The sequence below is a fragment of the Theobroma cacao genome, chromosome 6 (genome assembly GCF_000208745.1).
Source record: "Theobroma cacao cultivar B97-61/B2 chromosome 6, Criollo_cocoa_genome_V2, whole genome shotgun sequence".
In the NCBI taxonomy this organism is placed as follows: Eukaryota; Viridiplantae; Streptophyta; class Magnoliopsida; order Malvales; family Malvaceae; genus Theobroma; species Theobroma cacao.
This window is the reverse complement of record NC_030855.1, coordinates 24,561,424-24,573,718: the sequence shown is the minus strand read 5'-3', so window position 1 is coordinate 24,573,718 and position 12,295 is coordinate 24,561,424. Positions and strand designations below refer to the sequence as shown.

General features: G+C 33.8%; 2 protein-coding genes and 1 pseudogene across 2 annotated transcripts; 1 reads left to right on the top strand and 2 right to left on the bottom strand.

Moving 5' to 3' along the window:
- Positions 1,026-4,604, bottom strand: LOC18596993 (G-type lectin S-receptor-like serine/threonine-protein kinase At1g11300). The gene is made up of 7 exons (XM_018123208.1): positions 3,237-4,604; positions 2,938-3,045; positions 2,542-2,750; positions 2,257-2,467; positions 1,893-2,130; positions 1,648-1,798; positions 1,026-1,556 (listed from the first exon to the last, which is right to left on the bottom strand). The coding sequence occupies exons 1-7, from the start codon at positions 4,531-4,533 to the stop codon at positions 1,248-1,250; spliced, it is 2,523 nt and encodes an 840-aa protein (XP_017978697.1). The 5' UTR covers positions 4,534-4,604; the 3' UTR covers positions 1,026-1,247.
- LOC108662463 lies at positions 5,843-7,098 on the bottom strand (annotated as a pseudogene).
- LOC18596992 (calcium-binding protein PBP1) lies at positions 11,422-12,138 on the top strand. Its single transcript, XM_007025798.2, has one exon. It carries the CDS (start codon positions 11,481-11,483, stop codon positions 11,817-11,819), a length of 339 nt encoding a protein of 112 aa, XP_007025860.1. The 5' UTR covers positions 11,422-11,480; the 3' UTR covers positions 11,820-12,138.

Sequence of the window (12,295 nt, the reverse complement as noted above, 5' to 3'; positions counted from 1 at the left end):
AACTAGATTTCTTAAAAGAAAATATGCTGTCAGTTGTCTTCCGAGTCCAACATTATACTTAGTGGTTGGCAGTAAGGCATTGGAAATTAAGCTGTAGCAAGCTCTCCCATATTCTCACTGCAGTGATACTATCCTGCAAAACAAGGTTTCTACTCTCTAGAATCTAGATGACCGAAGATTCTCTTCCTGAGACTCGTCGTTACAAAACAAGATTGCTAGTCTCAAACATCATACAAATCCCAGAGAAGCCCTCCAGTAGCTTCTTTCTGTTGGCCACCCATATGGTAGATTTGTGCAGGAAATCAGGATGCCCATATTTCCCTACCTTTTCCCCACATACAGCTGCCATAAAGATAAAATTAGCAAGGCGGAAGACCCCCAAGCAGAAAACTAACCCCGCCACTAGACTGACTATACATAGGTCCAGGATTTTTTTATGGATTCAGGGTCAGTTTGGCATTGCTTTTTGATACTTAAAAGCTAATCTGGATTGCAAACTCAGCATTGATCCTAATTGGAATCTGTAGCAAAGAAAAATGGATTTGGAATTTTTAAATTAAATTAAGGTCTAAATTCATGTTCATTTATTTAATCATGCAGGATTTGGATGCTGACCTATTGCCTGTTCCCATGATCATTAATTTCCATCCCTGTTACACATGGAGGTAAAGTTAAAGGTATATGATCATTAGTGCTGGTGGCTGCAACTTTTCTGGACCATCTGAGTTGATATTCTGCAAAAAATCTATTTACACCATTTTGAATAATTAACAGTCAAATGATAATTCAACACATGATTATATTCCCTTGGCTAATTTTTAATTATTTTAATACCTAAAGTTTCTTTTCCCACTTTCGAGTTTTGATCTAAATATTACACCAAAGGGCCAACTTTACAATATCTATGGCTGTTTGACAGTTTAGAGATATTTTGCTGGCTTTGAACTTGATAAGGAAGAATCAACTAGCCTTATTGCAAACCCTGGTCAGACAATCTGAAATTGAAGTTGTTAATGGACCAGCCATATTATTGGTTGAGAGTGCTCTGTACTGGAGCAAGAAGGTTCACAATCTCAGACCCCAAGAAAAGAAAAAGGTCTACAATTTCAATATAAAGCATTCTTTCTTGGGTCTACCATGCTCCATGCAGGTATCATGCACCAAGATTACTACACTTTTTCCCTACCAGAAAGCATGCATAAATATATAGATACATATACATATATACTATCTCAAAAACTAGCTTCTTATCGGCCTTCAACAGTGGTGAGGGTCACCTTGTTAATAGAGCAATGGTTTAGATTATTTTGAGGGGACCTTGCACCTGAGGCAATCAGTCGGCCGGTGTAAGCAGGCTGTTTTGGAGCTGGAAGATCAACAATCTCACTATTAAGCATCGAAATAACGGTAGATATGGTTGGTCTGTCTTCTGCAAATTCTTGCACGCACAGCAATCCCGCATGTATGCATTTTACAATTTCCCTCTGATAGCATGGATCATACAGCCCTGTATGTAGTAAAGCCAATATGTTGTCTTCATTCCACAATTTCCATACCTGATTAAAATTACTGAGTGTTAGCTTGACAATGGAACCATCAGATATTGAAGATTAAATCTTATGTGAGGCCATGATCAAGTAAACTTACATATCCCAAGAGGCTAATAGAATCTTCATTACCATAAAAGCTTGTGTTTTTTCTCCCACTGACAATCTCTAGTAGCAGGACTCCGTAGCTGAATACATCAGATTTTTCTGAAAATCGCCCTGCCATTGCATACTCAGGAGGCATGTAGCCACTACATTTCAAAATCCAAAAACAACCATATTTTCTTAGCACATATAGCTACATTAATTTAGCATTATTTGTCTGAGATATATATGTCCACTTACTAGGTTCCAACAACCTTTGTAGTATTGGCTTGATTTTCATTGCCCCCAAAAATCCTAGCCATCCCAAAATCTGAAATATTTGGATTCAGCTCTTCATCCAATAAGATGTTACTAGCCTTTAGATCTCTATGAATAATTCGTAACCTAGAATCCCTATGAAGATAAAGAAGGCCTCGACTAATTCCTTCAATAATGTTGAAGCGTTTTCTCCAATCTAAGATTTCTTGTTGGACTGGATCTATGCCATATGTTACCAAAAGAAGGAATGAAACAAGGAATTTGGTTAACACAGTATATGTTGATAAAACAAGTCAATGCAACAATAAAAAGGGACGTAGATAGGAAGGCATGAGTTTGCTCTAACCAAAAAGAAACGCATCCAAGCTTTTGTTTGTCATATACTCGTATACCAGCATCTTCTCGTCTTCTTCAGCACAACAGCCCAGTAATATGACAAGATTGCGATGTTGGAGTTTAGAGATCACCACCACTTCATTCATTAATTCTTCTAACCCCTGTCCAGAGGCACTTGACAATCTCTTTACTGCTATTTCCTTTCCATTTTGCAATTTTCCCTGAAAAGCAAAGTCTGTTCAAGGAAATGCAACATATATACTAATAAGTAACCTTCTGAAAACCAATATTTTACCCTGTAAACTGGACCAAAACCACCCTGCCCTAGCTTGTTTGTAGGATGAAAGTTGTTTGTTGCCGTTGCTAGCTCCTCAAAATTGAAAAGTGGTAGCTCCTGGAGGTTAGCTTGATTTATGTTGTCTCCATGAACATTATCACTCACAAAATTTGGACGTGCCTTTCCTCTACTGAACCATAGCTGCTCCCCACCTTTTTCTTTCCTTGCTGATATAAAACCAGTAGTAAGTGATCTATGAGCTACTGAGCAAAAAAAGTAATCTATGAGCTCACTACTCTGACACCATAATAGATTTTTAATAACAGATAGAATTTCAATGAAAGGGCTCAACATAGTATCCTATTCAAATTCATTTTTTCTCTTTGTTTTTTAACAATACAAAGGGATTGTTACCTCTGAGTTTAGGCATCCGCTTCCATGAGAAAAATACGCAGATGGGTATAATGCTTGTTCCTACTGTCAGTGCTATGATGATAATTGTTTTTGTATCTGTCCTTTTATCCGCAAATTCAAAAATTTTGTTAGATAATTAGAATTATCTACCAAAGCAGAATATAAATTCTACCTTCTTTATTTTGGAGGGGGGTGGGAGCGTGTGGACTGGAACTTACTTATCAGAGACCGACAGAAATTGCAGATAATTGAAGCAATAAGATCGTTAAAGATGAATCAAAGAAAATAGAACAATTTACCAAGTTCTGAATGTGCCACGCGAATGTAAAGATCTTTTCCCCCTCTGGGGAATTTCTGTATGTCAATTAATTTTCCACTCCATGACATACAACCGATACCAGCATCATATGCATAGGCAATACAGGAACAATTTCTCAGGCAGAACTCTTTGCATTCATATTCCGAGCCGGCCCGTGACCACTGTGCAAAATCTGGCACTTTCATCATCCCCAGCTTTAAAAACCCATCTTTGCCTAGTTCACTGCTGTTGTTCACTCTTTCACACTGTAATGGTTTACTTCTAACACATCCACTAGTCCAATTCCCTCTATTCCATTCCTCTATAATCTTGGGTTCAAACCCTCTTAGACAACTGCAAATTGATGGTTTGAGTGAATCACAGCTTCCAAATGCCCCACATTGGCCATAAACATCACACTCGGTCTCTGGAAGAGACCAAAATGTCACCCAGTCCCCTTGCTTATCATCCCAAGCTCGTAATGCTAAATTTCCTTGTGAATCCAAGAGAATATACGATAAAGACAGGTTAGCAAAAGCAAAAGTGATATAAATTGACCCTTGTTTGTCATCTATGAGACTGAACCCATCAAGATAAACAGAATACATTTGTGGTACTCCAATAAATACCTGACCATTCCACGGACCACTTCTCCAATATGGCCGATTATTGTTCCAAATGAAAGCTTCAGGAATGTTGAGAGGATCTATACCGGCAGAGAAGTTACCATCAGATGGATCAGAAGGGCTTTTCCATGACGTTATCCGCAGTTTCTCACCTGGTCTTATATCTGTACGTAATTTCGCGTTTTGCACTAATGTATTAGAACGATGATTGAAACTCTCCCACATGATTGTTCGAGAGGTGCTACCTAGCAAGACAAGGTTTCCAGAATCAAGGAGCTGGGCGCTGGCATTCGAAATTGGATTTGTGACATTTGATGACCAAAGAATTTGTTTCTTTCCATTCAAAAGAACAAGATTTCCATCCTCAAATATCGTCAGGATTCCAGAAGAGTCCCTTAGAGGTTTATTTTTGTTGGCTACCCATATGACAGTTTGTACAGAAATGCGATTGTACCATATCCCCACGTAACGGTTGGTGGAATTAGCAAGGCTGAAGAATCCCAATCGGAAAACCCCACGATCAGAGATAATAGCTTCAGGATCTTTGATGGATTTAGACGATGTGATAGTACTGTCTACTCCACTACCAAATTGCAAACAAAAGCAAGATAGCAAGAGAAGAGCTAATGGTAATGTGCCACTGCCTCCATAACTAAACTGCTTGTCTTCCATGCAAGCTCCGACAATGTTCTCAAACCAATGCCATCAACAGTGTTTTGGTTTGTTCACAGAAATTTTATTTTTTCTTTCTTTGCTAGCTCTAATGAACTATGCACGCGGTTTGATTTCATTGACTGTAATTGTGAATGCTTAGACTTGAAAAGACCGAAACAGTTCAGTTTGATTTGGGGAACATATGATTTGCAATGAATGCGGTCGTGAAATTTCTTTTGTCTTTTTCTTTATTATTCGATTGTCCTTTGACGGATGGAAATCCTCTGCCCCTACATTCTTCCCCTTTCCCTGCCCGTTCGTATGTGTTTGAATGTCTCCATTGAGAAACCCAACTCGATATGCGTCATCTTTTTCCCTTTCTTTTCACTGCTCTACCTTCCTCCCCTACTCTAACCGACAAACAATTTGATACAAAAAAGAAAGAAGAGAAAAACTGACACTCTCATTGTGAAAACACTTAAATTTTGTGAAACACATTAATCATGGTGAAGTTAAAAATTTTATTAAGGTGAATCATCAATTTTGACAAGATTGAAAAACTTCACTAATGTAAAAATTAATCAAAATCTTATTTTAATTGGTTAGATCATATAAAAAAAAAAACCCTTTACTTTTTAAAAAGAATCTAAAGAAATAAGTAATTTTACTTAAAAAAATATTTTTTATTGGTTCTCAACTTTAATCTCATAACTAAGCGTAAAGTTTCTATTTAGACCCACATCCTAATAAACTTTATTTCATGTTTTCTAATATTTAACAAAAAATTTAAATAAAATATAACTAGCTTAAAATCTTAATACAAGTAAATTAAATAAAAAAATGTTATTATATTTATAATTCTTAAATAATAATAATAATCTAATAATATGTTCTGTATAAAAACAGAAAAAGGAACTTCACTGCACTTTAACACCTTGGACTTTCTTCCCTCCTCTTGAGCTTTTGCCTGTACAAGACTACCACCAAGCATGAAACACATGTACAAGACTACCACTAGGCAGGAAACACCCTTTTGGCATCAAGGGGAGGTTGAAGAGGAAGCCCCTTTGAAGATAAGGAACTTGAGTCATTCCAATGTGAAGTAGATGAAAGTCCCTTTAGAATGAGTGAAGAAACACCCGAAACTTGAACCCACCACACATTGCCATAGTCAAACTCCTTTTTGATATGAGAAAAGGCGTTGGTTTTACTGCCTCATCAATTGTCAATGATTCAACTCTTTTGGCTTGTCTGAGACTACTGATCCATTTCAATTTTCTCATCAATGAATGGCGATTGCTTGGTTGTAGGAAGGTTTTCTATCTCACTACGTACTAAGCATCAAAGTCCCTGTCGACATGGTTGGCCGATCCTTCGCAAAGTATTGCACACATAGCAGTCCCACATGTAAGCATCTCGAAATTTCCATTACTTTAATCCAATTTCCACATGTAAGAATGATTGTTATACTTACGTATCCCAGAAGGCTCAATGAATGCTCGTCGTCAAGAAAACTTGAATTTCCTCTTCCAGTGACGATCTCCAAAGTCAATACCCTAAAACTAAAAACATCATATATTTTTGAAAATTGTCCTTTCCTTGCATATTCGGGTGACGTATAATTACTGTATTTCATCATCGAAATGCAAGATAATTTTTTTAACTTAAAAAGTGATATAAACAAAATTCTTATAATTGGATAAAAAAATAATAGCTTACTATGTATCACAAACTCTCCTAGTATTGGCTTGACATTCCTTGCTGCACAAAATCTTTGCTAATCCAAATTTTGAAAATTTTGGATTTAGCTCTTCATTTAACAAAATATTGCTTGCTTTTAAATCTCTATACACAATTTGTAATCTGAAATTCCTGTGAAGATACAGAAGTCCACGACTAATTCCTTCTATTATATTGAAAGGTTTTCTCCAATCAAGAGATTTTCATTTTTGTGAATCTAAAAAAAAAAAGGATAACATTAGTATGCAATGCAATGGGATTGTAACATTTAAAATGACAAAAAGAGTTGTGAACATGCTCTAACCAAAGAGAAAAAGATCCAAGCTCTTGTTTGGCATGTATTCATAGACTAGCATCTTTTCTTCCTTATCAATGCAGCTGCAAGAAGCCTTACTAGATTCCGGTGTTGAAGTTGAGAAATCACAACTGCCTCGTTGATGAATTCTTCTATCCCCTGTCCAGATGCTCTTGAAAGACTTTTCACTGCTATTTCCTGCCCATCTTGGAACTTTCCCAAGAAGGAGCTGTAATCAACTTAGAAAACTACAGTATGGGCTGCCTATATGTTCTTGTCTTTGTTAATGCTCAACAGGAAAGGAGATGGGCCGGAAATGGATCTCTTGTAAAAGCCATCACCTTGTATACTACACCAAAACCACCCTTCCCAAGCTTATTGGCGGTATGAAACTTGTTTGTTGCAGTTGCTAGTTTCTCAAAATCTAATAGTTGAAGCTCCTGAAATTTGACACCAATACTTTGGCATTTCTCAAGCACATTGTGAGACAAAACTTCTGAACATGTCTCCTCTTTCCTCCTTCCAACTAATAACAAGATGACAACCATAACTGTTGCTAGAATTGTCGTAATTATGATAATTACTTGTATGTGTTGTCTTTTCTCTGTAAATTGAAATAAGGTATCAATTGTTCCGTATTAAACTTGAAATTTGAAATGAATTCATAAATTTAGATGAATGATGTATTCATGAATCTAGATGAATGTTTTGAATTTAATATCTTACAGTCTAGAAACGCATTTTGAATAGTATAAATACCTATCCAGGGTAATATAAAAAGTCACTAACTAGGGCAGGTGAGGCAAAGTCCAACAGTTTCATGCCACTATAATGTTGCTAACACTACTCCATCAAAAATTTCAGATCAGCTCTATAAGTACATCAGCTGCCATATATACCTTTTGTGTTTCCATCTGTTCCATTTGTATTGAGCCAAGGATTTCCAATAATTGATCGATGAAAAGTATCAAGGATTTGCCAGGAGAGATTGTTAGGGTTTCATCATGAGCCCTGGAGGTGATGGAAAGGAGAAAAAATAATAGAAAGAAAAGGAGGAACAAAATAATGTGGAGAGAACCTGTTAATTTTATGATTCCCATAAGGATTTATTGGATTTCGGCAAAACATTTGTTGTTACGTATAGGAACCTCCTAATCACTAGTATTGTATTATATGAATGTAAGCAACTTTCAAACAATGAAGATAGTGCTCTGTGCCTAATGATTGAATTTTCACATTCCTCTTATGAGATTTTGATTTTGTAAATGTGATGTGTGTCCTTGATGAGGACATTAAAGATTTGAGTGGATGAGATTATGATATCCAACATCACATATCTGATGTGAATGTGATTGTTAAAACTTATATAACAATCCAAATTCATTACTACTAGCAATTTGAATTTAAACTTTTGAAGGACACGTAAAAGTGGTTTAGTCTCAAAAAATTATTATCTCAGTGGTTGAACTTGAGTCGTTATATATATACATACTCTCCATGTAAGCAATTTCCAAACATTTCAAGTGATTGTCTAGTGCCGAATGTTGTTAAAATAATATTGTCAACTGACAATAACAAAGTTCATTCTTTCTTCTTACAATCTTGTAGCCAATCGAAAACGAAGGGTGATTGTCAATTTCCATTTTCATTGGGTGGCTTATTTAATTTTATGGAGTTGGACTTAGTAATTGTCAGGAATGCAACCATGATGCGCAAATCCGGCTAGCTTTGTTTTTCTGGGCTAATTGGCTTAAAACATTGGTGTGTCAACAACTCTCATGCTAAAGAAGATATACATAACAAATTAATATATATGTCATCAAAAGAAAAAAAATTATATATATATATATATATATTTCCAAGTTAGGTCAAACAATTCTCTTGTGAGAACATAGTATCATCTAAACAGATAGAATAGAAGCATAATACTTAAAGGAAGTTCTTGAATTATTCAAAAAATCTTAAATAAGATTTATTATTCTATTGAGTTTAATTAAGTATTTATATTTTTATTTTAAATTAAATAAACTCGTATAAATAATAGTTGATTAATTATCATTAGTCAAAATACCATTTATCATTTTAGATTCACATGACGCTAGCATAACACTCGTATGAAGAGTAAAAAATATCACATGATTATGTCATCATACCACATCAGCATTAAACCTGGAGATTTTGAACACGACACAAGAAAACACGATTAAACAGATTTTGGGTTAATCTTAACGTGTTACGTGTCAGACACAACAAACATGTTTACTTAATCGTGTTATTGTGTTTAAACATGTTATTGTGTTTAAATGTGTATACATGACACGTTTATTAATCTATTAAAAATTAATTATTAAAGATTATTTTAACCTTATATAAATAATTTTAAATAATTATTTTAATAAGTTTTTTTAATTTTATAAATGTAATAATGTAATTATTACGATTGAAATTTATGAATGATTCTTTATATTATTAGTATTTGAAAGTTAGATGTTAATGATGTATTTTATCATATTATATGATAATGAATTTTACATATGTTATCTATATTAAATTGTATTATATTTGGTGTTATTATTATTTTTGTTTTGTTATAATTATTTTTATAATTATAGATTTTAAATTTAAATAATAAAATTATATTTAATTGTAAATATTTTTATTTAATCGTGTTAAACGTGTTAATCATGTTATTAATGATGTTATATCTTATATTGACACGTTTAATAAACGTGTTAATCATATCGTGTCGTGTTACACGTTTATTAAACGTATACGTGTACATGTTTTAAATTTAAGACACAAATATTAAACGCATCGTGTTCATGTTTAGCCTTAATATGTTTCGTATCTAATCGTGTCTGACACGTTTACGACACGAAAACATGAATTGCCAAGTCTAATCAGCATATTATGTCATCATTTATTATAACATGTCAACATGTCATATTAACGTCACGTGATATAACATGACAAATGATATTTTGATTAAGTCAATAATTAGTTGTAAAGACTTATTTGACTTAAAATAAAAGTATAGGAACTTTATTAAACGTAATAGAAAAATAAAGATTTATTTAATTTTTTAAAAATAATTTAAGGATTTTTTTAGATATTATAGCTAGAATGAAAGAGTCATTTATTGAATCGAAGGAAAGTATATGTAGTTTAATAACTTCATATGCTAATACATAAAGTGTTTTTCATTTAAAATTGTTTATTATATTAGTTATTTCTCACTTATTATTTTTTGTTAAAATAGTATTTTAAAATAAAAATTATGATATTTATATATCAAATCATACACATATAAAGCAATATAATAAAAATTAATATTAAAAAAATGGTACTATGACCTATATTATTGTGTTCTTGAAGCCCAAGAAAACCATACAGAGAAGGCGATATAACGTTAGACGTTAGTCCAATTTGGTAGCCCACACGCCTCGTTAATCATCAGGCTACGACTATGTTAGAGAATGGGCCAAACCGTACTGTCCAACCCATCCAAAACAAACGTTACGGCCAATACCAAAATATACTTTTGAAAACATGACACTGTATTTATATATTTTAATTTGAATTTTATTATTTGATAAAATATTTGAATGTAAAAAATATCAGATTAAATTTTAAAATTGTTACTTGAATATCTTAAATACTATCTGTTAAATATTTGAACCTGTTAAATATACCTATTAAAATTAATTTTTATTTATATTATTAAAAAAATTAAATTTAATTCATAAAAAATTAAAATTTAAAATCATATTTAAATTAATTAAGAATATTAATAAGCATTACAATAATTTTAAAGAATTTATAAATAATATATAATTTAATATTAAATATTATTATTTATAATTAAATTTGAGTAATGAATACTTTAAAAATACTGTTTAAATATGTAATGAATAATAATTTTATTATCTAAATTCGATTATAAAATATCTTACTTTCATATAATAGAATCAGATAATACAAATATCAGTTTTAAGGTATTCATTACAATAATTTTAAACAATTTATAAATAATAATATGTATAATTTCGGTTGATTTTTGTATGGTCTGATTTGTCGTGGATGGGTTTGAAACTTCATGTGGGGGCAGTGGATAGATTTGAAACTTCATGTGGGGCAGCAAACCACGAAGGTGTCAAAGGGGCGCCGTGAAAGGGCAGTGCTGTCTTTGGGGTGCGTCTTGGCATCTGGCCGGAAAAAGACGACCCCCATATAGGACCCAGACCTGTCCTGTCCAAGGGTGTCATTGGATATCTTTATTTGGCAAACAAATTCATTACTGTTTGATCAACATAACTAATCTCAATGAAAGAGAAAGCTACTATAAATCTAATGCCAGCAATGCTCACAAAACTAGAAAATCAAGTTACATCAATCTCATAATCAAAATAATTTACTAAATTAGAAGATTAATTTGATAATTGGTAATAATAAAACTACAAATATTGATTATATTAAGTCTGTTTGAGAATCGATGTTCACGTGTTATAAAAATTTAATGATAATTGATAAATTTAAGATACTTTTGATGTTACAATACTTTAGTAAAATTGGCATCCAATGCAAGACAGGGTCTCTATCCGGAGAATACTTGTATGACCAAATTAAGCTAGTGGTACCTACAGGCATCCCACATGCACCTTCGAGGAAGGAGGACAATTTTCAGAGACACAAAAAGCCACAAATCAAAGGCAGCAACTACCGGGGGCAGTGACAACCTTCTCACACAACTTCATTCCTTTATCTGCACCTTTATTTTGTTCTCATTACCACTCTTTCCTCGAACATTTCTTCTCTTTTTTTTCCCCTTGGCTTTATTCTCTTCAAAATCACATATAAATACCTCGTACCGACTCTACTTCCAAAATCATACAAAACCTAATAGCTTTCTTTTACGTTTTGAACCAAAAAAATGGCGTCCCAAAATGGTGTGGTGTTCGAAGATTTTTTCCCCGCCATGGTTGAGAAATTGGGTGCTGACGGTTTCATGAAGGAGCTGTGCAATGGGTTTCAGTTGCTTGTGGATGGAGACAAAGGGGTGATCACTTTCGAGAGCTTGAAGAGGAACTCGGCATTGCTTGGTTTGCAAGATATGAGTGACGAGGAGGCGGTTTGCATGTTGAGAGAAGGTGATTTGGATGGGGATGGCGCTTTGAATGAGATGGAGTTTTGCACCCTCATGCTTAGGTTGAGTCCTGAGTTGATGAACAGTTCAAGAAAATTGCTGGTGGAAGCTATTGTCAATTTCTAGATCGTTTGTCAACAAAATGTTCATCACTTTCTTTGTTCAATCATTTGCCAATTAGAAGCAGACTTTTGTAACTTTGGTCTAGAGTCCTAGTCTCCTGGTACACTTTCTTTTCTCCTATGGGAAATTAAGACGTTGGGCCAACATTGCCCAGCCTTGGTTCACTACCTCCAACTTTTTTCCATGTACCAGGCCGGACAAACCCAATTCCAATCATTTTGTTTTCAATCAATCGTTATGTTTCTTTTTCCTCAACTCATTTGAAGCGAAAAGCAAAGTTTTCTGCTTAGTTAATCTAATTGTCTGCAGAACTTTTTTGTCATGTCTGTTTCCCTGCTTAGAATAGCCTTACTACAAGTAGAAACCCAGAATCATTAAGAATTCTTGTTGTCATTCTGCCATGTTCACAAACGACAGCAAATGGAGACAAACACCAACACAATCCAATGACCATGTCCGGACAGGCGCGGATGATGAAT

Coding starts and splice junctions, on each gene's coding strand:
- LOC18596993 (XM_018123208.1), bottom strand. CDS start 4,533: ATGGAAGACAAGCAGTTTAGTTATGGAGGCAGTGGCACATTACCATTA. Junction 2,131..2,256: donor CTTGGATGCGTTTCTTTTTG/GTTAGAGCAAAC, acceptor CATATGGCATAG/ATCCAGTCCAACAAGAAATC. Junction 1,799..1,892: donor ACAAAGGTTGTTGGAACCTA/GTAAGTGGACAT, acceptor TTTGAAATGTAG/TGGCTACATGCCTCCTGAGT.
- LOC18596992 (XM_007025798.2), top strand. CDS start 11,481: ATGGCGTCCCAAAATGGTGTGGTGTTCGAAGATTTTTTCCCCGCCATG.